The sequence below is a fragment of the Amphiprion ocellaris genome, chromosome 18, assembly GCF_022539595.1.
Source record: "Amphiprion ocellaris isolate individual 3 ecotype Okinawa chromosome 18, ASM2253959v1, whole genome shotgun sequence".
Lineage (NCBI taxonomy): Eukaryota > Metazoa > Chordata > Actinopteri > Pomacentridae > Amphiprion > Amphiprion ocellaris.
The window spans coordinates 1941404-1965920 of record NC_072783.1 but is presented as its reverse complement, the minus strand read 5'-3'; the positions used below and the strand labels follow the sequence as shown (position 1 = coordinate 1965920).

At 37.3% G+C, this 24517-nt stretch overlaps 3 protein-coding genes across 6 annotated transcripts in view; 2 read left to right on the top strand and 1 right to left on the bottom strand.

The window, feature by feature from the left end:
* The window catches only part of LOC118470305 (leucine-rich repeat-containing protein 17), a 15563-nt gene extending 7023 nt beyond the window's left edge, over positions 1 to 8540 (top strand). For both annotated transcript variants that reach the window (XM_055004174.1, XM_055004175.1), the window contains exon 3: positions 3466 to 8540. In XM_055004174.1, coding sequence (XP_054860149.1) covers positions 3466 to 4245 — 780 coding nt within the window. In that variant the 3' untranslated portion in view covers positions 4246 to 8540. The remainder of the gene's footprint in view (positions 1 to 3465) is intronic.
* On the bottom strand, positions 4224 to 18160 carry tmem101 (transmembrane protein 101). Of its 3 annotated transcripts, none has more exons than XR_002747058.3 (5): positions 17985 to 18157; positions 14059 to 14239; positions 11329 to 11475; positions 6343 to 6812; positions 4224 to 4380 (listed from the first exon to the last, which is right to left on the bottom strand). XR_002747058.3 is itself a non-coding variant. In XM_055004177.1 (5 exons), the coding sequence occupies exons 1-5, from the start codon at positions 18113 to 18115 to the stop codon at positions 7221 to 7223; spliced, it is 633 nt and encodes a 210-aa protein (XP_054860152.1). In that variant the 5' UTR covers positions 18116 to 18160; the 3' UTR covers positions 6907 to 7220. The 3 variants fall into 3 exon arrangements, 2 of the variants coding, with proteins under 2 accessions (XP_023142179.1, XP_054860152.1); XM_055004177.1 differs by lacking the exons at positions 4224 to 4380; positions 6343 to 6812 and adding exons at positions 6907 to 7315; positions 7409 to 7487 and having other exon boundaries at positions 17985 to 18160; XM_023286411.3 differs by lacking the exon at positions 4224 to 4380 and having other exon boundaries at positions 5313 to 6812.
* Positions 18161 to 22831: 4671 nt separating this feature from the next.
* gngt2b (guanine nucleotide binding protein (G protein), gamma transducing activity polypeptide 2b) lies at positions 22832 to 23775 on the top strand. The gene is made up of 3 exons (XM_023286472.3): positions 22832 to 22992; positions 23148 to 23236; positions 23427 to 23775. Exons 2-3 carry the CDS (start codon positions 23153 to 23155, stop codon positions 23553 to 23555), a joined length of 213 nt encoding a protein of 70 aa, XP_023142240.1. The 5' UTR covers positions 22832 to 22992; positions 23148 to 23152; the 3' UTR covers positions 23556 to 23775.
* Positions 23776 to 24517: the final 742 nt, after the last annotated feature.

The window sequence follows — 24517 nt, the reverse complement described above, 5'->3', positions numbered from 1 at the left end:
ATAGTAAGGCGTTTTTTTGCGCCAAAATTCATGATGATTTTTTTTTCAAAGAAAACCTTTCTGGAGTGTTTTTCACGGCCTCCTTTACATTATTTCATCATATGGCACGTTTTTACAACATGTTTGAAAAATCGCACTTTTTTTTCGACATAGTATAGTAAGGCGTTTTTTTTGCGCCAAAATTCATGATGATTTTTTTTTCAAAGAAAACCTTTCTGGAGTGTTTTTCACGGCCTCCTTTACATTATTTCATCATATGGCACGTTTTTACAACATGTTTGAAAAATCGCACTTTTTTTTCGACATAGTATAGTAAGGCGTTTTTTTTGCGCCAAAATTCATGATGATTTTTTTTTCAAAGAAAACCTTTCTGGAGTGTTTTTCACGGCCTCCTTTACATTATTTCATCATATGGCACGTTTTTACAACATGTTTGAAAAATCGCACTTTTTTTTCGACATAGTATAGTAAGGCGTTTTTTTTGCGCCAAAATTCATGATGATTTTTTTTTCAAAGAAAACCTTTCTGGAGTGTTTTTCACGGCCTCCTTTACATTATTTCATCATATGGCACGTTTTTACAACATGTTTGAAAAATCGCACTTTTTTTTCGACATAGTATAGTAAGGCGTTTTTTTTGCGCCAAAATTCATGATGATTTTTTTTTCAAAGAAAACCTTTCTGGAGTGTTTTTCACGGCCTCCTTTACATTATTTCATCATATGGCACGTTTTTACAACATGTTTGAAAAATCGCACTTTTTTTTCGACATAGTATAGTAAGGCGTTTTTTTTGCGCCAAAATTCATGATGATTTTTTTTTCAAAGAAAACCTTTCTGGAGTGTTTTTCACGGCCTCCTTTACATTATTTCATCATATGGCACGTTTTTACAACATGTTTGAAAAATCGCATTTTTTTTCGACATAGTATAGTAAGGCGTTTTTTTTGCGCCAAAATTCATGATGATTTTTTTTTCAAAGAAAACCTTTCTGGAGTGTTTTTCACGGCCTCCTTTACATTATTTCATCATATGGCACGTTTTTACAACATGTTTGAAAAATCGCACTTTTTTTTCGACATAGTATAGTAAGGCGTTTTTTTTGCGCCAAAATTCATGATGATTTTTTTTTCAAAGAAAACCTTTCTGGAGTGTTTTTCACGGCCTCCTTTACATTATTTCATCATATGGCACGTTTTTACAACATGTTTGAAAAATCGCACTTTTTTTTCGACATAGTATAGTAAGGCGTTTTTTTTGCGCCAAAATTCATGATGATTTTTTTTTCAAAGAAAACCTTTCTGGAGTGTTTTTCACGGCCTCCTTTACATTATTTCATCATATGGCACGTTTTTACAACATGTTTGAAAAATCGCATTTTTTTTCGACATAGTATAGTAAGGCGTTTTTTTTGCGCCAAAATTCATGATGATTTTTTTTTCAAAGAAAACCTTTCTGGAGTGTTTTTCACGGCCTCCTTTACATTATTTCATCATATGGCACGTTTTTACAACATGTTTGAAAAATCGCACTTTTTTTTCGACATAGTATAGTAAGGCGTTTTTTTTGCGCCAAAATTCATGATGATTTTTTTTTCAAAGAAAACCTTTCTGGAGTGTTTTTCACGGCCTCCTTTACATTATTTCATCATATGGCACGTTTTTACAACATGTTTGAAAAATCGCACTTTTTTTTCGACATAGTATAGTAAGGCGTTTTTTTTGCGCCAAAATTCATGATGATTTTTTTTTCAAAGAAAACCTTTCTGGAGTGTTTTTCACGGCCTCCTTTACATTATTTCATCATATGGCACGTTTTTACAACATGTTTGAAAAATCGCACTTTTTTTTCGACATAGTATAGTAAGGCGTTTTTTTTGCGCCAAAATTCATGATGATTTTTTTTTCAAAGAAAACCTTTCTGGAGTGTTTTTCACGGCCTCCTTTACATTATTTCATCATATGGCACGTTTTTACAACATGTTTGAAAAATCGCACTTTTTTTTCGACATAGTATAGTAAGGCGTTTTTTTTGCGCCAAAATTCATGATGATTTTTTTTTCAAAGAAAACCTTTCTGGAGTGTTTTTCACGGCCTCCTTTACATTATTTCATCATATGGCACGTTTTTACAACATGTTTGAAAAATCCCACTTTTTTTTCGACATAGTATAGTAAGGCGTTTTTTTTGCGCCAAAATTCATGATGATTTTTTTTTCAAAGAAAACCTTTCTGGAGTGTTTTTCACGGCCTCCTTTACATTATTTCATCATATGGCACGTTTTTACAACATGTTTGAAAAATCGCACTTTTTTTTCGACATAGTATAGTAAGGCGTTTTTTTTGCGCCAAAATTCATGATGATTTTTTTTTCAAAGAAAACCTTTCTGGAGTGTTTTTCACGGCCTCCTTTACATTATTTCATCATATGGCACGTTTTTACAACATGTTTGAAAAATCGCATTTTTTTTCGACATAGTATAGTAAGGCGTTTTTTTTGCGCCAAAATTCATGATGATTTTTTTTTCAAAGAAAACCTTTCTGGAGTGTTTTTCACGGCCTCCTTTACATTATTTCATCATATGGCACGTTTTTACAACATGTTTGAAAAATCGCACTTTTTTTCGACATAGTATAGTAAGGCGTTTTTTTTGCGCCAAAATTCATGATGATTTTTTTTTCAAAGAAAACCTTTCTGGAGTGTTTTTCACGGCCTCCTTTACATTATTTCATCATATGGCACGTTTTTACAACATGTTTGAAAAATCCCACTTTTTTTTCGACATAGTATAGTAAGGCGTTTTTTTTGCGCCAAAATTCATGATGATTTTTTTTTCAAAGAAAACCTTTCTGGAGTGTTTTTCACGGCCTCCTTTACATTATTTCATCATATGGCACGTTTTTACAACATGTTTGAAAAATCGCACTTTTTTTCGACATAGTATAGTAAGGCGTTTTTTTTGCGCCAAAATTCATGATGATTTGTTTTTCAAAGAAAACCTTTCTGGAGTGTTTTTCACGGCCTCCTTTACATTATTTCATCATATGGCACGTTTTTACAACATGTTTGAAAAATCCCATTTTTTTTCGACATAGTATAGTAAGGCGTTTTTTTTGCGCCAAAATTCATGATGATTTTTTTTTCAAAGAAAACCTTTCTGGAGTGCTTTTCACGGCCTCCTTTATAGTATGTTGTCCGAAATCTGACAAAAACGTCATAGTATGTCATCCGGAAAGTCACCAAAAACGTCATAGCATGTCGTCCGAAATCTGACAAAAAACGTCATAGTTTAGTATGTCAACCAAAAACATTGAGTAATTTTTTATGAAGTCTCAAAGTCTTTGTAAAGCCTAATTTAAAAATGACAGTGATTCAATAAAAGGAGAAAACCTCCAAAGCGGGTAATACTCTTTCATTCATCGTACATTCCATCATTGTTCATGTTTCTAATGTATTTCTTTGCTTCAGTCTCTGTCGTCGCTGCAGTTTCTGGAGAGGCTGGATTTGAGTTTCAACCGGCTGCGTTGGCTCCCTCAGGACTTCTCTCAGAGGCTTTCGTCCCTCCAGGAGCTCCGGCTCGACCACAACCTGCTGCAGCACATCGACTCCACAGCGCTGCAAGACTCCGACAACCTGAGGAAACTGGACCTCAGCTACAACCGCATCCGAGCCATGGACGTCAAGGCCTTCAACAGCCTGTCTCGCCTGAGCCTTCTCAACCTGGAAGGAAACCGGCTGAACGTGCTTCGAGACGGCCTGCTGAGCCGACAGCAGAGCCTGGAGGTGCTGCTGCTGAGCCACAACAACATCTCGGAGATCGAGTCCGAAGCTCTATCTCCTCTCAGAAGCCTCACTGTGCTGGGCCTGCAGGGTAACAAGCTGACGCACATCAGGTTCAAGACCATCCTGAAGCTCCAGACAACCCGCACCCACCTCCAGATGTCCCTGAACCCCTGGACCTGTGACTGTGAGCTGCAGCGCGTCTTTGGCAAGATCCACTACGTTCGACATCTGCATATTGAGGACTACAAGGAAATCATCTGTCATTCTCCCGCTCAGCAGGCCGGAGGATCTCTGGCCTCCCTGGACAGCCAGCTGTGTTTGGTGGAGACGGCCTCGGTGTTCGTCATCACCATCACCGTGATGCTCGCCGTGATCGGAGCGCTGGTCAAAGCAGAGCGCAATCGGAAGAACAAACAGCTGCAGAGCGACGCAGAGTCACAAGACAAGAAAAACTACGGCTATTAATCAGGAGCACAGGTTCTATGACTGACTTCTGGCCTCGTCTGGATGCTGCTGCTCAATAGCTTGTTGTCAACTGCAACCATCTGTTGTCCTTTTTGAGACTTTTTTTCTATTTTTATGGCAACCACTGGAGAAAAACTGAGGAAAAAAGTGTAGAATGACCCTTTAGAATACAGGAAATGGACAGAATGAAGAGCATTATTGCATTATTGATACAGTTTTATAGTAAACAATCTAACGAATAGGTGGAATTTACATATATTTTAAGTGACAGGTTCATGATTATCCTCTTTTCTGGCCCACAAACTTTTATTTTGAAAAGTTGACTGAAAGGCCTCAACTACACCTAAATGTGAAAACAAGTTTTTTTTCTACAATGATATATATGCTGTATATCGCAACAAAAACAGAATTTAGGTGTTTAAAAATAAACTAATCTTCATGTAAGTGACTGCAGGCTTCAATTAGCATCCACTCACAGACATCTAGAAAACTTTTCTATTTCTGTCTGAAGTCATGTTAAAATCACACATTCTAATTTCTTTAGCAGCAGCAGCAGCACATGTGGAAACTTTATCACAACAATCACCACAAACCAAACAAGAAACACAAACTCACCAGTCCGGCAGGTTTAAGGTAGTTCAGTGAGATTAGCATTTTAGCCTCCACTTACAGCAGTACAACTGCATTAATATGCTAATTCTGTCCTGCCCTGACCCTGTAGAGTTTGACAAATGACCTAGATATAATTACTTGGTCTTAATGGAAAAATGAAAGCTCAAAGGTGAGCACTGACACAATCCAGAGTCAGTACAAAAACATGTGAAAAGGCTTTCTGCATATTTAATCAGACATCCGGTAAATATTCTCACTGAACACGGAGCTGCCTCGCTTATATTCAGCGTTTCATCCTGAGCAACACTGTTTACTTCACCTAGAGTTCAGTTTTTATCGTGTTTTTATAAACAGTTCACCTACACGTTTCAGTGAAATTAAGCAGCTGAAACTTCTCAGATTTAGACAGAAATCACGTAAATTAATGATTACATATAAAACGTGAACATTACACAGAAGATACAAAAGCTGTGTTTATTAATGAAAACCTACTTACAGTCATGTACGCACGAGTTAAAAGCAATAAGCATAGCCCTCCTGTTTCATTGGCAATACAACATCCCCTCACCGGCAGCTTCATTCAGTGAAGCTGTGAAATCTAATGCAATCCAATTAGTGGCATCAGCGACGCTAGTCGACCTCTACAGGTCTGTCACGCATGTAAACTTCTACAAGCAAACAGATCATACAGTTTTACTGCCGTGCATACTTTATAAAGTTAAAGGTGTACTAAGAAAGTAGTCCCTCTGTCTTAGCTCACAGTTTTAAAGAATAAGATTTGGATATGCTAAATCTTACTGGTCACGCTCCAACTGTTGAATTTTCATGATATTTGGCATGTTTTTGCATAATCTTTGACAACAATTTTCCGTTTAGATGAACCAACATGTTGGAAACAGCTGACAGTGACAGTTAAAGGATTATTTTACATCCAAACCAGGAGTTCTGTGGTCTGCTGTCCCCTAAAATCCAACACAACAGCTCTGCCATAGACGTATTTTCTAAATTTAAGTCGATTCTACCTTGTTACTGAGGTCAAAGCGTGTGGCTGTGGTGTACTGGACATTTAAGGGTTTCTAATATTTGTATGTCAGTTCAGTTCTATCCAGTCCACCACCCACTATGACCTCAGTAATAATGGAGAATAACCTTTTTCACAACAGAAACTTCAAAAATGCAAAGAGTTTATAGCAGAACTCCTCTGTGTGAATGCATCAGATTTCACAAATCAACCTAATAAAGTGGCTGGTGAGTCTAAGTTTCCCTTTATTTGTAAAATACTGAAACCATTATACTGTAAAAAGTGATTACACTGTTTAAGACTTCTTTTTTTGGAGTAAAACTTCCCTGTAGATTTACAGTACCCCTGATTCTCAGTGTCAAAACAGAAACAAAACGTGTAAACATAAATTTAAATAAATAATTAAAATTGCAAAAAAAAAAGGAAACTTGTGTTTCTCTTTTTCCTGTAAAAGCGAAAGTTACCAGCTAGCAGGCGAGGACAATCGATGCAGCGTACATCCAACCGTCTCGTCCCGGAGTGATTCAATCCTGAGGCGTCACCAGAAACAGAAAGATCAATAATCTCCTCCTGCGTAAGAACTCCTCAGCCTAGAAAAGTCGTCTGTGAAAACCCCCCCGAGGGTTCAGCCGTCGGTGGCCAGGATCAGCACGGCGCCGAAGATGCCGACGTTGTGTCCGATCAGCTTCATCTGGTTCCAGAACTCCACCTTGCGGGTGTGGTGCCAGTAGCCCACGTTGCCGTCGATGAGCAGGACGACCAGAGGCAGGACGGTGGCCAGAATCTGAGCCGCCAGACGGATGTAGCAGCCGGACAGGAAGGCCAGAGCCAGGACCCCGAACAGCACCTCCAGCAGCATCAGGGTCACCTCTCCCCCGACGATGTGGTTCAGGTAGGCCAGCCGGTCCTCTTTGCTGTGCTGGAGGGAGTACACCTGGAGGAGACAGAGGAGTACTGCAGGATTTAAGGAAATACTAAAAACAAGACAGATAAATAAGATCTACTTTATTCATCCCGGATGAAATTATTTTTCCAGAGCACAATAAACAAAGGTTAGTAGAATATACACAATTACACAGAAATTAGTAGTAAAATAGAAATAAAGAATGCAAAGTACAAAATATAAGTTTCTAAAAATGTTTGTGTGAAGTGTCACAGTGTGTCTTAAGTAAATAAATAAGAAAAATAAAATCAGATATAACGAGTACAAGATATTAATTGTATACTAATACTAAAAACTAGAAAGATTAACCGAAAATTCACTGAAGTAAACAGATGTATTGCACTTGAGTCTACTCTGCTCTCAGCTCTCGTAGGAGGCGGTCGCACTTTTCCTCGCTCCTCATCTATCTCTGTTCCTCCCCACACCCTCATGTCTTCTGCTTGCTGCATTTTCGTCTCGTCTGTCTGACTTGGAGCGATCGCTTGGCACTGGACCTTCAAAACACAGGTCATGGAATTGATTAACTGGTCTCTCAACACAATTGACAAGATTGTCGCCACAAAGAGCACAGGCCTAGGGGAGCCTACCTGCCCGGATGGGAGTTTCGCCTCTGGTTACGTGATCGACGCCTGGGGGAAGTGGAAGGGGATCATGTGCCTGGCACCCCTATCCGTGGAGGATGTGGAAGATGTTTATATATTCGGATTTATGATGACAGGCCTGCTGATAATTGGCTTGTTCACTGGCCTGAGCTTCTGGAAAATCAGGAAAACCGCAGATCGAAATGATGTCCAAACACTGCTGGTCTACGCAAACGATCGGATCACAGCTGCCGATGCTCGGTATGACGAACTCAATCGTAAGATGAACAATTTGCTTGGTGTGACTGTTGATTTGAGTCGCAGATTGGAAGCCATCAGGGTGAGAATCGCTACAGCTGGGGTCTAAAACTGTTGAGAGCAGTAGGGGGAAGGTGAAATTGCTCCTCTCCCCGCCTAAACATGAAGGAAACTGATTACATTCTGGCGCCCCTGGAACAATAACAAACTCCTCTGGAAGTTTCATGGCCAAGAGATAGCTCTCCTACACCCCCCCCCACTTTCCCAAGGACACCTGTTGACTTTTGGACCGGGCCAACCGAGGACGTCTCCATAGCAACCTTGCTGTGTTATCGCACTTCCACCCTCGCGAACTGAGACACCGGGGGTCTGAGACAGAAGTAGATGGGCTACACGCATACACAAACATTCGGACTCATGAACTGAGAACTGAGCTAAACATTCGCACACACATGTCCATACCCCCCTCCCCCCCGCCTCCACAAGCTTTCCTCACTATACACCAGGAATCCGTGCACAGAAATTGCTGCACAGGAACCGGCTAACTGTGCGGTGCTCCCCCCTCCACCTCCCCACATCCTTATCCCAACTATCCTTGTCTAACGTCATGCTTTGTCTGTTGCGGGTTTGTTTTTTTAGGTTCCTTCTCAAATTGAATTTCCCAACATTGGAGGTTTCATTTGGTACAACGGGCCTTTTTTTTCATTTACCCTCTGCTATCCCTACCCAGATCCCAACATGTCCTTTTTCTTTTTTCCTCAAGAAAGGTGCACGCAGCACTGCACAGCAGCCGGAGCTGTGATTGGCAGGGCAGCTCAAATGAAATTTCATTGTATATGAAAGTGTGCAATGACTAATAAAGGTTTGATTGATTGATTGATTGATTGATTGATTGATTGATTGATTGATTGATTGATTGATTGATTGATTGATTGATTGAGTCCAGTTATAATGCACATCGCAAATACTTTATTTATACCTTTTGAAGTTCCAGTAGCTCACATGTTACATTTAAGAAAAATAAGGCAACAACGTGCAAAATTTGAAGAAATAAGGTGCAAAATTGTGCTGGTATTTATAATAGAAAAAGAGTAATGAGCTTGATTTTTAAACTGATTAAATGTGAAACTGATTGAACTGACATTTACAGAAATTTAGAGCATGAAATTCTACTTCTGTTTATGGAAATGATTCTGTCTTTTGTACAAATTGACTTCAAGTAACTCTTTCTTTTTTATAATTTTGCAGATTTACGCACAAAATAGTCTCATATATTGTGGAATTAAACCACCACAAACTAAACCAAAATGATCCATTACAGTCTTTACAAGGCTGTTTAAAGATGTTTAGTTGATAAAGACACAAAACAAAAAAAGCAGCAAATCTTTGTGATTGATTCGGTGGAACCAGAGAGATGTTCGGAGTTTGACTTAAGAACATTAGGAAGATGTGTTAAAAGTACTAGTAAATGCTCAGCTTCAATCTCTTACAATGAAATGTACAAACCAAGCCAGAAACCTCGGTGCAGTCATCGACTCAGACCTCAGTTCACTAAATCAGCTACTACTATCATCTTAAGAATATATCAAGGATTAAAGGACTAATGTCTCAGCAGAAGTTAGAAAAACTGCTCCATGCATTTATCTTTAGCAGACTAGAATACTGTAACAGTGCCTTTACAGGACTCCCTAAAAGTCCATCAGAATGCTGCTGCTCGAGTCCTAACCAGGACCAGAAAAGTAGATTACATCAGTCCAGTTCTTAGATCTCTACACCGGCTTCCTGTCTGCCAGAGAATAGATTTTAAAGTCCTGCTGATGGTTTAAAAAAGCACTGAATGGTTTCTCGCTGATCTGCTCATCTGGACCTCTGAGGTCTTCAGGTCCTGGTCTGCTCTCAGTCCCTAGAGTTAGAACTAAACATGGTGAAGCAGCGTTTACTCTTCATGCTCCACATATCTAGAACAAACTCCCTGAAAGCTGGAGGTCTGCTCCAACTCTCACTTCTTTAAATCACAGCTCAAGACTTTTCTGTTTGCCACTGCTTTCCTATTTTAGCTTATTTTGACTTGTTTTAGATGCAAATTGTAATTTCTAATTTTTCTCTTCTTTTCTATGTTTTGTTGTATTTTTCATTTTAATTGTGCTCTTTTATGCTTGTAATGCTTTTAATGTAAAGCACATTGAGTTGCCCTCGTGTATGAAACACACATAAAGCTGCCTTGCTTAGTAAATCTACACAAAATCAATGAATGGATTCAGATTTTTTATCTCTAAAATCTCTGTAAATACTGAAAAAAAGATTCTTTTGAGATTCCCAGAGTTTGTGATGATGTCTTCAAATATCTTGTTTTGTCCAGAACACAAACATTATGTTTGTAAAGATCTAAAACTGTGAAAAATTTTTCACATTTAATGAACTGGAATCATAAATGTTTTAGGTTTTGGCTTAAAAAAATAATTTAATCATCATTGAACTAAGTGTGAAGGAAAAATTACTCACTTTCTCATGACTGAGGTGGTTCTAGTTTATGACAGCCTAAATGCTGAGTCATCCCAAATGGTCACCCTTGACTCATGGTTCTCCTAGATAGAGGATGCAAACTTGCGTATGCTCTCTCTATCCCCTAATATGACCCTGAGACAGACAGATGCTTGGTAAACATAACATAGGGATAAAAGACCAACTATCTGGCGGACGATGTCAGAACAACAAGATTATATTGCTGTGTTCCTGTTCAGATAGATCCTGAACTAACAGTCCTGCCTCCACATTTAGAATGTGACATCAACATGGCACGCCTTCCAAACGGTATATATGCCCAAGACCAGAGAGACTCCTCAGAACTGATGCTGCCAGTGCTCATGTCACTGTGTTACTCGCTGTATCATTTCTTCTGAATTCAGTAAAGCTTATTCTCAACATAAGCCATCTGAGTCTCCAGAGTGTCCCTGAGTTTGCCTCCTGATTCCTCTTTCGACATTGCAGAATTCCCTAACACTAAGTAACTGCAGATAATATTATAAACTAACTGATTAAACGGCTAATCGTTGCAGCTCTGGTTAACACTACATCCTGCTCTTAACCGTCCTGCTGTCCTCATTTACGGGCACCAGAAAATATTGTTGTCTGAAAAAAATCCCCCAAAAAATCTACAAAAAAATTCCACAAATTTCTGAAAATTTGCAAAACCCTCAGGAAGAAAATTCCAATAATTCCTTAAAAGTTTCCCTTAAAATTTTGATTTTTAAAAAAAAAAAAAAATCCCCCAAATTTGGCAAAAAATTCTTGTAAATATTTTCAAAAAATGAGTAAAAATCTTCAAAAAAAATCCTAAAAATATCTACAGTGATTACATATATATCAGTAAAACTTCTAATATTCTCTTTAAGAACATTGCTGGATTTTGGTTGATTTTTTTTGTGAATGTTCTTAAGAAACATTTTTAACATTTCTTTTTTTCCACCAAAAAATATTCAAAGATTTCCCAAAAATGTTGAAAATGTGGACATCAGAAGTTTCACTGTGAAAATATTTTTTTTCCCCACATTTTCAAACTTTAAAACGGGTCAATTTTGACCCGCAGGACGACACGAGGGTTAAGTCTTTACGATAGCTTGGATAAGAATGACATGAAGACATAGATATAAAACTAACGTTAGTCTTACCATGCAGATGAGATAGACTCCCAGAAACACCTGCCCTGTGGACTGCATGGACCTGCTGCGAGGTTTCTGTCGGTAAACTTCTCCCGCTCCGCTGGCCAGAACCAGGAAGCCTCCAATGATGGCCATAGCTCTGGAGTACATCCGTACCTGTAGGGCGACCAGATAAAAACAACCTGAGCTTCTACTACTCTGATGCAATACTCCACTTTGAGACTCGTAGTGGTGACCCAGATTCAGGTTTCACCTTCATGTGTGACACAGATCTGCTTTTGATTAATATTCCAACACTGATCTGGGCCACTTTTATATTTTCTCCTAAATGCGACACATTTCTGATCCTGCAGCAGTTTAGTCTCCAATCTGAAGAGTTCAGCAGGTAAAAGACAGCAGTCTAAAAGATTACTATTAACTGTAGCGGAAAAGAAAGTCAGTCAGTCAGTATTTTAAACCAGCACTTGCTTTATGTCTGGCAAACCAATGAGAAAAAACCTTAAAGCAGAACGAAGATGCAACCAGAGCTGGCTGACATCTAGAATTTACACTAAATCATATTTCATAACCCTACAGAGCCACTATGACACCATGTGCAGTACACTATGTAAGACTTTACACATCAGCATCAGTGGCTGATGCTAGCATAAACTGGACTCATATCATATCACCCCAAACCATAAAATTTGCACAGACATTATTGCACTGCTACATCTCTGCATTTTTTTAAACTTATTTTTTCAAGCTACTTTATATTGTATTGTTTACAGTGTGTCAATACTGTACTATTTCATTCTCATTTCTCATCCCTGTACACTTGTAAATATTATTACTACTATTGTATTATTATTTTATTACTATTACTATGTTTATTGCTACATAAGCTGCTGTAACAATGTGAATTTCTCCTGGCGTGGGGAGAAATAAAGGACTATCTTATCTATCTTATCTTATATCAGGGTGTCAAACATACGGCCCCCAGGGTGATTTTGCAAAGTGTAAAAATTACTCAAAAGACATCAACTGTAAATTTGTAAACCCGCAAATTTAACATGATTTCGAGACCTTGACAAGTTGTTTTGATCATAAAGTAAAATACTAGAATGTTCAGTTCCAGATAGCTGTGGCTAAATGTCAGCTTGTGCTTTGTATGTATCATCTGTCTTATCATGCATGTATCCAATTGTGTGTTATATGTTCCTTGTTCCCCACCCTCCTCTTCTCCCATCCCTCCCACTCAACCTCCATCTCCCCTTCCCTCTACCTCTATCCCTCCATCTGTATCCCTCTCTCTCTACCTCTCTACCTCTTCTGTCCCTCTCAACCCGCCCGGCCAGCAGCAGATGGGTCCCCCCACATTAGAGCCGGGTTCTGCTCGAGGTTTCTTCCCTGTTAAAAGGGTGTTTTCCTGCCACTGTTGCCTTGGGGCTGCTCTGGGGGTTCATATGGGTTCTGTAAAGCGTCTCGAGACAATTTGACCTGTAATTGGCACTATATAAATAAAACTGAATTGAATTAAATGTTGTGTTCCTTTGTAGACACTCTGTGATCTGGAAGTTGTAATGTGGGAATGATAAACTGAGGCTGAATGCTGCTGAAAGTCAACTTCTTTTTCTTAAGAAATTTCAGGATGCTCATAATGTTTTATAAAAACATAATTCCTTAAAGGTGAACCTTTTCAGATGTACTTTTTTTGCACTAAAACAAAGGGGAAAATTAGGAGTTGTCATTATTTATAGGTTATTGTGCTGTGATTTTACTGGTCTGGTCCACTGGAAATCAAACTGGGCTGAATGTGGAACCTGAACTAGAATGAGTTTGACACCCCTGCTCTATATAGTCACTAATTCAAACTGGTATTCAATATTGGTCACTTTAACAATATTAGTTAAAGTCAAAAGCAAAAAATATCCAAGATCCTAACAACAAAACTGTAAAAATATGGATTTAAATTCAAACATGGAACAATATTATTTGATCAGTTCGAGATGCAGTAGATAAATGTTTACACCATTGAACTACACATAGGTATTATTATATTCTGGTTTATCTTTGGACACATTGATTATAATTATCGGTAAAAGTATAAAAATTAAACAGGTATCGTCACAAATGTTAGAAATGCACTTTTGCACCTTTTGTCTTGCCTCTTTTAGGAAACGAATAATCCAAAGTATTTTATTGTTTTTACCTCTAATAAAAGCCTTTCTGTGGACGAACACTGATATCTGCATTTAACAACTGTTTTCAGTTTATCTATGTATACTGTATGATGGATATTTCCTCTTTTAGATTCCTGACCACGAGGACAAGGATTCAATCAATCAAAACTAAGCATATATAGTTGGCAGTAAATATTTATTATCTTTACTGAAGATTTAATATTTGTATTTGCTGCTTTTACATGTCCAGATGTGTTCAATTACTGTGTTTGTTTGTTGGAAACATTAATAAATAAAACTACAAAAAAATACAGATGTTATGGTGACATTTTATTTTGTGTCCAATTGTCTTTCATATATGTGTTTTTTTTTTTTTTTTTAATTTGTTGACGCATTACATTTAATTAGGTAAATCTAAGCTCATCAGAGCCCTACTTTTCCTTCAAACATCACTCCACATTGAGTCAAATTATGTGAGAAATCTACCTCCAGTATCATATATTTATCAGAAAGCAGTGATGAGAATCAAAAGGGAAGCACAGGACTAACTGAGCAGCAGCAGCACAGTGTCACTCACCTTAAGCCAGTCCCCATAATACACCTGTTCTCCGATGTATGAAGCGTAGGTGCTGACGGCCAGCTGGACGGCGGCAGCCATAGCGAACCATCTTCTCTTCACACCGAAAGACATGAAGCTGGCGCAGAGGACAGCAGCCCCCATGTCCACATACAGGTAGGGGACATGGATGTCCGGCTTCCTGGAGGCGACAATTAATCAAAAGAGTGTCAGATCAAACATTATGAACTGATTTAAAGTTTTAAGACATTGTTTACCCACTTTATACCATGTGATTATCTATAATTGTGCTGTACAGATGTAGCCAGAATAAAAGTTGCACAGACACTCGAGTGCATCAATATTAACCCTCGTGTCGTCCTGCGGGTCAAAATTGACCCATGTTAAAGTTTGAAAATGCGGGAAAAACTATATATTTTCACAGTGAAACTTCTGATGTCCACATTTTCAACATTTTTGGGAAATCTTTGAACATTTTTTGGTGAAAATATTAAAAATGTTTCTTAAGAACATTCACCAAAAAATCAACCAAAATCCAGTGAATTTTGCTGGATTTTGGTTGATTTTTATGTGAATGTTCTTAAAGAAAATATTAGAAGTTTTACTGATATATATGGAATCACTTTCGATATTTTTAGGATTTTTTGAAAGTTTTTTGGAAGGAGAATTTTCTTGCCACATTTGGGGGATTTTTTTAAAATAAAACTTTTAAGGGTGATTTTTAAGGAATTATTGGAATTTTCTTCCTGAAAGTTTTGCAAATTTTCAGAAATCTGGGGAAATATTTTGCTGAATTTTTGGATTTTTTTCAGACAAGGAAACAATCATTTTTGGTGCCCGTAAATGAGGACAACAGGAGGGTTAAATGTGTTTTGGCTGCAAGTCGTGTTCATTTTTAATATGGATTAATCTCTTATCACATGTAAGTGTGATTACTCAGTTGTGTGACATTTTAAGGACTCACTTCATCTGTTAGTGAGAAAAATCCAACATTTTAAGACCAACGTGACTCCATCAAGTACAGAAGCTGCAAATGGACTTTCAATAAAAAAAAAATTGCAGCATTTAACTGAACAATTAATCGACTTCCAATCAAAATCACAGTTTGAAACAATGCCATTATCAAAAGTCAGAGCCTACAATTTAGGATATATGAGAGGAAGCTGTTAAATAATGAAAGTAATGCTGTGATTTAATTTTAATTGAGTGGATTGAAACTTTCCGGGGTTGTTTCTGCTAACACTTTTGATCTACTTGGTTCAGACATTCGTGTCGTGTTTGAACTGACATAAACTCAGTCTCACTATTTAACAGAACGTGTTAAAGCACGTCTGACCCAGAGTTTAAACTGTTATGTCAACAAATTCATGCCGTCATCCGTGTATGTCAGTCGTGCTGTTGATGGTATCTCATGTGGTAACGCTACATTACATAATTTATATCTTTAAACAGTGAATGTTGACCTAAAAATTGACTTAAAATGGCAATATGTGTCTGGAAAATTGCAATTACATATTTTGAACAGTTTGAAGTTTGAAAATGTGGAAAAAATATATATTTTTCACAGTGAAACTTCTGATGTCCACATTTTCAAGATTGTTGGGAAATCTTTGAACATCTTTTGGTGGAAAAAAAGAACTGTTAAAAATGTTTCTTAAGAACATTCACAATAATTCAACCAAAATCCAGCGAAATTCACTGGATTTTGGTTGATTTTTATGTGAATGTTCTTAAAGAAAATATTAGAAGTTTTACTGATATATATGGAATCACTTTAGATATTTTTAGGATTTTTTTGGAAGATATTTACTAATTTTTTTTGAAAATATTTACAAGAATTTTCTTGCCACATTTGGGGGATTTTTTAAAAAAAATCAAACTTTTAAGGGAAACTTTTAAGGAATTATTGGAATTTTCTTCCTGAAGGTTTTGCAAATTTTCAGAAATCTGGGGAAATTTTTTGCTGAATTTTTGGATTTTTTTCAGACAAGGAAATAATAATTTTTGGTGCCTGTAAATGAGGACAACAGGAGGGTTAAAGTGTCCCATAACAACTGACCTGCAATAAAAACCCTGAAGGGGTTAACTGTGTCTGTCTATGGTGTAGAATAGAGATACACAAGCAACTACATGCAATCACACATCAGTTTTACATCTCACTAATATCATAGGTTTTATACTGATGTTATGCATCACTAATGCAAGACAGAAAAACCTGCCACATCTGGCTAATTCTACTTGGGACATTGTTCACCCTGGCGATCATATTCTCAAAAGCAACTGTCCGTAATACGCTTAAGTCATTCTGTAAATTCTGGCTTGCATGGGCTCTTCCAACTCCGTCAGATGATTCTGGCCCCGACCATACAGCTGTTAGAATCAATCTAAGCTCTGCCTCACACAAGTTTGATGGTATCAGAGATGTATCTCCTAATAGACATTTGTGCATGTAGAAGGATCTGTGCAACAGTGCTTATGTGTATTTTTACTCCACCAAGGAACGCGCCAGAGTTATGTGACGATCAGCGTACGTTTGTCTGTGAATCTGTCTGTCTGTCTGTTAGCAACATTACTCAAAAACAGACTAACAGATTTGGATGAAATTTTCAGGGAAGGTCAGAAATTATACAAGGACCAAGTGATCAGATTTTGGCAGTGACGCGGCTTATAGTCTGGATCCATGGATTTGTTAAAGATTTCCCATTGTGAGACAGCAGCACAGCGTCACTGTAACCATGACAACAAGTGAACACTACATCAGCTGCCTGCTGACGATCACATGATTGTGATCTTACTACGGACTTATCCTTCGGAAATGATACAAAAACCAATTGATTAAATTGCAGGGGTTCTTCAGAATTTTCCTTTCCATCCTGAATTTTCGGACTTTTTGACAGACTTCCTCATGTCAAGAAACCGCTTCTTAGATTAAACACTTCCTGTGTGGCGGGAATGGTACCAAAAATAAAAGCCCACCATTAAAAAAGGGCCTTCAAAACAAAAGCATGAAGAGAACGGTTAGTTTTACACTAGCAAAACAAAGGCTTGCAAAAAGTGATGAACTGATCAACAGACCTTTGTAAGTGTAATATACATATTTAGGTCACATGATCCGGTATCCGTACATAACGTACACCTGCAGAACACACGCCTGTGCTCAGCACAAGGTCATTTTGTTTGTGGGTTCAACTATATTAAATGGCCACATTCTATTGTGACATGATTTCTGATCATCAATAATAACAATAAAATACTGCATTTCTACAAAAATATGCTGCATTTCTGACAATGCCATATGGGGGAATGAGCAGCCTTGACAGAGTACTGTGCTCTCTGTGTGCTTTTCTTGTTTATTTCCTGCTTTAACTGATGCTCCTTGCGTTTTTGCACTATCCCTACTGTAACACTGCAAACACTACCATTTAAAAGCAACTATTTAAGCACGAGAGGGAAAACAGCTAAGCCAAACAGACAGGTAAGACAAATGATGTGCAGATCTTCCCTGCAGCTGCTGTGATTACAGGATCATCCAGAGAGGTGTGGCTGCCCACGAAGGACAAGCCCACCACAGACTGAAACAATACACACCCAGTGCACAGATTAAAACTACTGCCCGACTCCAAATTAAAGGGTAGGGAAGCCAGCAGAGGCGGTTTTAATTTAAACATCTCCATATGGCCACAGCCTACTGGAGATACGACACCGTTAGCTAGCTGGCAGGTTTCGGCGTTCACACACTAAAAGCTAGGCTATCTAACCTTGTTGTTCAGTATCAATAATTATATGTGTCCAGTTCTAACATTCTGGATGTTAAATCTGAATAAAAGCCCGTGTTCTGTGTAAGTTTGACTTCAGTTAACTCAGGATAGCCGTTAGCCTGTTAGCTAACCCCAGCTAGCCGCCTGAAAGTGCGCCATATTTATTACCTTTTTGAGTCCGCTCGTTCGGCAAACAGCATCAGCATACAGAAGCAGTTCCAGAATCCGAACCGGGTCAAAATAAACGCCCCTAACTGGCTGAGAAACCTCAACATTTCCTTCCTACTGGGACCTGCCATACTCGCTGCTCCTGCTCATCTGTGCCCCAACGGAACTCCAGCCTGACTGCCGGATAAGAACAACGTAACGTGTCAAATTAAAAGTCCGCGTTTTTCAGATCAGGCAGCTTAAATGCAAACGGTTAGAGCGATGCTCTCATTTTGAAAAGACCGTTTGTGCCAGCTCAAAGGCGTCTTTCTATTGGCTGACAGAGCCATCGGGGCGGGGCCACCGGCTGTATTAGAATACAGGTCATTCGCGGGATCGACAGACAGATAAAACAGGTCAGACATGGCCACCTATAGGACAAAACTGATCATTACTGAAAAGATTAGAGGTCAGAGGAAAACGTGTCTGTGGCGGCTACTTGACCTTTTTGTTATACAGGAAGGGAAGCTTCATCTGTTTAAAAAATTATCTATTTATTGTAGCATTGATAGATTCAATTTACTGTACTGAAACACACAAATATCGGTGCTGAATTTAGTATTTTTAGACAAACTTGGCATCTTGAAACATTACCCAGTCCAGAAATCTATAGATTTCAACATGATAATTGCACTATTTTAAGTTCATTCAGAATAAAATTAAATTTCTCAAAACAAAGTAAGCCATCATACTTTCTTTCTTTGCTCGACTCACGTGCCACATTAATATCACAGCAAGTGCAGATCATAGACTGTATAATGAAATACATATAATAAAATCTTTATTTACAGTCTATGGTGCAGATATGCAGAATAGAGTAGAATAAAATTTGTACACGTAGAATAAAAAATGTACAATATAAACCTATGGAAATATATTAAATAATATGTACTATGAAAACAGTGATAGTTTATTTTTGTAAAATTTTCTGGTATATTAGGATCACTGTAGAAACGGTAGTGTAACTAATGTTTCTGGATATTGCACAGTGCTGAATATATTCAAAAATGGAGCACATTTGGAATTAAACACAACATACATACACTACCAGTCAAAAGATTGGACACACCTTCTCAATTTAATTATTTTATACCTTGTAGATTAATACTGAAGACATCAAACTATAAAAGAACACACATGCAATTATGTTGTAAACAAAAAAGTGTTCATCTTTAGTATTAATCTACAATATAGAAAATAATACAAATAAATAAAAAGTAATGGATGAGAAGTTGTGTCCAAACTTTTGACTGGTTGTGCATACAATGTGCAGGTTCAATATATATAGACAAGTTGTGGTTGGAGGGTTTTCAAACCTATAATCATACGTAATCTATGTTTAGTTGCCAGTTTTGGCAATCAGCTGGAGTCAGATCAGTATACTTAATTGGTTATTAATACTCTGTTATCTAGAAGACCATTCCTTTAACCCTCCTATTGTCTTCATTTATGGGCACCAAAAAATATTGTTTCCTTGTCTGAAAAAAATCCCAAAAATTCAGCAAAAAAATTTCCTAAATTTCTGAAAATTTGAAAAACCTTCAGGAAGAAAATTCCAATAATTCCTTAAAAGTTTTCCTTAAAAGTTTCGCTGGATTTTGGTTGATTTTTATGTAAATGTTCTTAGGAAACATTTTTAACATTTCTTTTTTTCCACCAAAAAATGTTCAAAGATTTCCCAAAAATGTTGAAAATGTGGACATCAGAATTTTCACTGTGTTTTTTTTTTTTCAAACTTTAAACCGGGTCAATTTTGATGCACAAGACGAGGCTTAAAGACGCCCCCATGGTGAAAATCAAGTTTTGTTGTGTATTACATTTGTTTTATACAGAAATTGACATTATCCCATTGTTTTTACCTACAATTAATGTAACTCAATGTGATTTCATAAACCAATTTTGATTGATTTTTAATAATCTTATTCTATCTCTGCAGGAAATAGACCTGTGTGAGTTTTTCATACTAACTTAGTTGTTTGTTTTTTTTTTACTTTTCTTCTGTGTTAAAATTTTAAAAATATGATTAATGTCTCAATTTGAAAAGTGAGCTTTTGTAAAAACCAACATGACTCGGTTTAAATGTTTTTCTTAAAAACAGAACTCATCGTTTCTCTGGTATGATTTCAGCATCTGATGGTTTGTTATTGCTTTGTTTTGTAGAGAGAAACTAACATCTCATCTGCTCAGGATTTAAATGAATGCCTTTGTAGTCAATAAAGTAAATCAGTGTCCAGGTTCTAACATCTGTCATTGAAGGAATGTATAAAAATAAGACATGTCTTTCTGATTCATCTAAAAATCTTACAGAGAAATTCGTAGCTTTGGATTTCTCTCAGGGTTAATAAAGTATCTATCTATCTATCTATCTATCTATCTATCTATCTATCTATCTATCTATCTATCTATCTATCTATCTATCTATCTATCTATCTATCTATCTATCTATCTATCTATCTATCTATCTATCTATCTATCTATCTATCTATTTTCTGTTTAACATCAGCAGAAGAATCCTGGTGACTTCAGACAGAACAACTCTTCCCCTTACGAGTCTTAAACGTCTTTCTTCTTGACTTAAAGGTGGAGTTTGTGCTTCTAATTCAACACACTTTTGGTCAAATTCATCAAATATCTGCTCATGTGTCCACTAGATGTCTCTTCTGCATCTTCATGCACAGCTCTGACTCTGGAATGGGGAAAAAAATCCATCTGACATTATTCCAGCATGTTCTGCGTAAAGACGACTCGTGCACAGGACAGGGAGGTGGAGGGCAGAAATGGGGCAGTGGAAGTGAGACGGTGGGTAAATCTGTCCCATGCTAACCGTGTGAATAAGTGAACTAGACTCCACCTTTAACAAGCTCGCAAGATTACCGTTACAAATCACAGGTCCCTGAAACAACGCTAAGAACATCCTGGTGTCTTCAACGGCAGCTAAAGCTCTGACTGCAACATGTTGTCAAAGCTTAGGGAGATTCCTTGTTCATTTTCCCCCAACAACAGGCCAAATCTATTCAGTTTATAATATTAATGACTTAATAATACCATTTTGGAGGATGTAGGAACAAATGATGATGCCTGAAACAATGTTCACTTATCAGAAACAGCAAAAGAAGGCCTCATACAGCAATTAAACTTCTTTTAAATTACTGCCACTTAGTGTAACAGCTTCACAGTTAAAAGGGAATCGAAATAGACCAAAAACAGGAAAGTGGAAGGAGATTTCCATTTCATCAGGTGCTCAGAGAAACACCAGACCCACATAACGAGAAGGAGCATCTCCACACTGCTGTTAATCCACAGTGACGTTGCCGAGGTTAATCTGGAGTAGATGAGACTAACCCAGATCCTGAAAATGGCTTAGTGTGAGTCCTGCTGAAGGTTTAGTCAAGGATCAGTAGCTCGTGATGTCTCAGATGAAATGTCAGTTGGAGGGTAAATTGTAGAAGAAAATGCTTAGTTTGGATCGCGATCGAGTCACCACAAATTATATTATCACTTTTAATCAAACTTTAGAGTGTTTTCTTAACCTTCATGTTGTCCTGCGTGTTGTCCCGTTTTAAAGTTTAAAATGTGGGGAAAAAATATATTTTCACAGTGAAACTTCTGATGTCCACATTTCCAACATTTTTGGGAAATCTTTGAACATTTTTGGTGGAAAAAAAGAAATGTTAAAAATGTTTCTTAAGAACATTCACAAAAAAAATCAACCAAAATCCAGCGAATTTTGCTGGATTTTGGTTGATTTTTCTGTGAATGTTCTTAAAGAAAATATTAGCAGTTTTACTGATATATATGGAATCACTAGATATTTTTAGGATTTTTTTGGAACATTTTTACTCATTTTTTGAAAATATTTACAAGAATTTTCTTGCCATATGTGAGATTTTTTTTTTTTTTTTTAAACAAAACTTTTAAGGGAAACTTTTGAGGAATTACTAGAAATTTTTTCCTGAAGGTTTTGCAAATTTTCAGAAATTTGGGGAATTTTTTGCTGAATTTTTGGATTTTTTTCAGACAAGGAAATAATATTTTTTTGGTGCCTGTAAATGAGGACAACAGGTTAAACAAAAGTCTTAAAGAGAAAACACATGCGTACGTCCAGTATCAAGGGAAAAACAGCTTGAGAGCTACACAAAACCCAACCATGGTGCAACAGAACTGAGAAACCGCATGCAGTTGTTAAAACTGCCTCACCAAATGCTGGAATAAAGCATAAAATGTCTGTAAAAGAGCCAAAAGTGCAATCAGACTGATCAGTTTACTCCCAAAAAATATGAGTGTCAGGCCTCATGTTCACAATTTGTTGATTTGTGTGACGCTGGCAGACTAAGAGACTGATTGGATAGTAGGAGAGATTAAAGAATCAGATCAAAGTGATCAAGACTTGGCCTCTTTCCTCCGTTGAGCTGATGATGTATGAACACAATGAACCCAACTTTCATTGCATGTACCCACGTTTACAGCTAATACCAGCTAATACTTCATTTCAGTGAGCCTAGTCTACACTTTTATTGTACATTTTCCATGTAAACTTACTGTTACTGCTTTAATTTGTATGTTTTGATCAACTATACAGAGAAAACTAATGACAAGCAACTAAGAAGAGTGTATTTTTGCATGAGCACTATAGTTTACAGTTAATAAACGATGACGTGAAGCTCACAAGTCCACTTTCTCCAACATGCCATCTGCAGATTGTACCTGAGCTCCCTTCCCTTCCTCCTTCCTGTTCAGGGGTTATGGCTCCTGATTGTTTAATCTCATCACGGCGGATTGGTGACATCAGGTCCAATCCTCGCCCAAAAGCCTGGCAGCGGGGAGGGGATGAGCTGGGATGAAGAGCAGTGGGACGGCACACATCAGTCAGTGCGAAGAAGCGACCGGACCGAGAGGAAGGAAAACAGTCCATGAGCTCTTAGGAGCCGAAACATTTCTCTGATCGTTGGGTGATCCCGCCATTCAACAGGTATTTGTCTTCGCTGGATTTACATTTAATTTGTGTTTTGGAAACTGTGGATTAGAGGAAAAGAGTGAATATTTAAATAACCTAACGATATTACAACTTATAGCACATATTTGTTGTGACTTATTTTAAACGAGGATCTTGATCTCTTCCTACAGCCAGGATGGCTCGGGACATGTCAGATAAGGAAATCCTGAAAATGGAGCTGGATCAATTGAAGAAGGAAGTTAGCACACCTAGGACACCAGTAAGTGAATTATTTCTCTTCTTTCAACAGAATAATAGTCAATTTTAGCTGCCTTTGTACTAAACAACTGGTTAACAATCAGGGAAAATACATGTTGAATGAATCTGTGGCACACTAATTAAAATATTTCCATCTTTAAGGCTATTAAAAGATAATTTTTATTACACGTTTTCGTCTTTTCTCTGAACAGGTGAGTGCAAACTGCACAGATACGATTGCTTTCGTTGAGGGACTGCTACCAAATGATCCGCTCATCAAGGGAGTTCCAGATGACAAGAACCCCTACAAGGGAGACAAGGGAGGCTGCATAATAACATAGCACATCGACACCCGAGGAAAAGTCACACGGTTTTTATGAGAGCTGGCTACGTCGCTTGTGATTTTCCCGTAGAAGTCTTGTGGATAAAACGTGCAGTAGAAAAGAAAACGTAAGATCTGTAAAGCTACCAGGAGAGACACTACATGTACCTGTTGATATGAAAATGTTTCTTTGTCAATTTGTAATTAAATGCAAATAGCTGTACAAAGCTTCAACCAGACCTGCCTGCTCTGATTATTGATCTACGTTAGCATATCTCACTTTTATCTGACTTGTTTTATCATATTAGTTAACTCTCGTGTCGTCCTGCGGGTCAAAATTGACCCGTTTTAAAGTTTGAAAATGTGGAGAAAAAAATATTTTCACAGTGAAACTTCTGATGTCCACATTTTCAACATTTTTGGGAAAATTTTGAACATTTTTTTGGTGGAAAAAAAGAAATGTTAAAAAAAGTTTTTTTTTCTGAATGTTCTTAAAGAAAATATTAGCAGTTTTACTGATATATATATTGAATCACTTTAGATATTTTTAGGATTTTTTGGGAAGATTTTTACTCATTTTTTAAAAAAATTACATTTTTAAAAAAATATATTTTTATTTCTTGCCAAATTTGGGGATTTTTTTAAAATAAATTTTTTAAGGGAAACTTTTAAGGAATTATCGGAATCTTCTTCCTGAAGATTTTGCAAATTTTTATAAATTTGGGGATTTTTTAAAAAATAAATTTAAGGGAAACTTTTAAGGAATTACCAGAATCTTGTTCCTGAAGATTTTGCAAATTTTTATAAATTTGGGTATTTTTTGCTGAATTTTTGAATTTTTTTCAGACGAGGGAACAACATTTTTTGGTGCCCGTAAATGAAGACAACAGGAGGGTTAATATTAAATAGCAACGACTCAGTTGGCATCCGGCATCTCTGCCTGGAAAACAGCAAACACCAACATGACCTCAACCTGCGTAA

Bases quoted from the DNA above. Each gene is read 5' to 3' on its own strand.
- tmem101 (XM_023286411.3), bottom strand. From the start codon at position 18,115: ATGGCAGGTCCCAGTAGGAAGGAAATGTTGAGGTTTCTCAGCCAGTTA. The intron at 14,240-17,984 runs GTAATAAATATG...TGTCGCCTCCAG, and splicing joins GAACGAGCGGACTCAAAAAG to GAAGCCGGACATCCATGTCC. The intron at 11,476-14,058 runs GTGAGTGACACT...GTCGCCCTACAG, and splicing joins ATTATGGGGACTGGCTTAAG to GTACGGATGTACTCCAGAGC.
- gngt2b (XM_023286472.3), top strand. From the start codon at position 23,153: ATGGCTCGGGACATGTCAGATAAGGAAATCCTGAAAATGGAGCTGGAT. The intron at 23,237-23,426 runs GTAAGTGAATTA...TTCTCTGAACAG, and splicing joins TTAGCACACCTAGGACACCA to GTGAGTGCAAACTGCACAGA.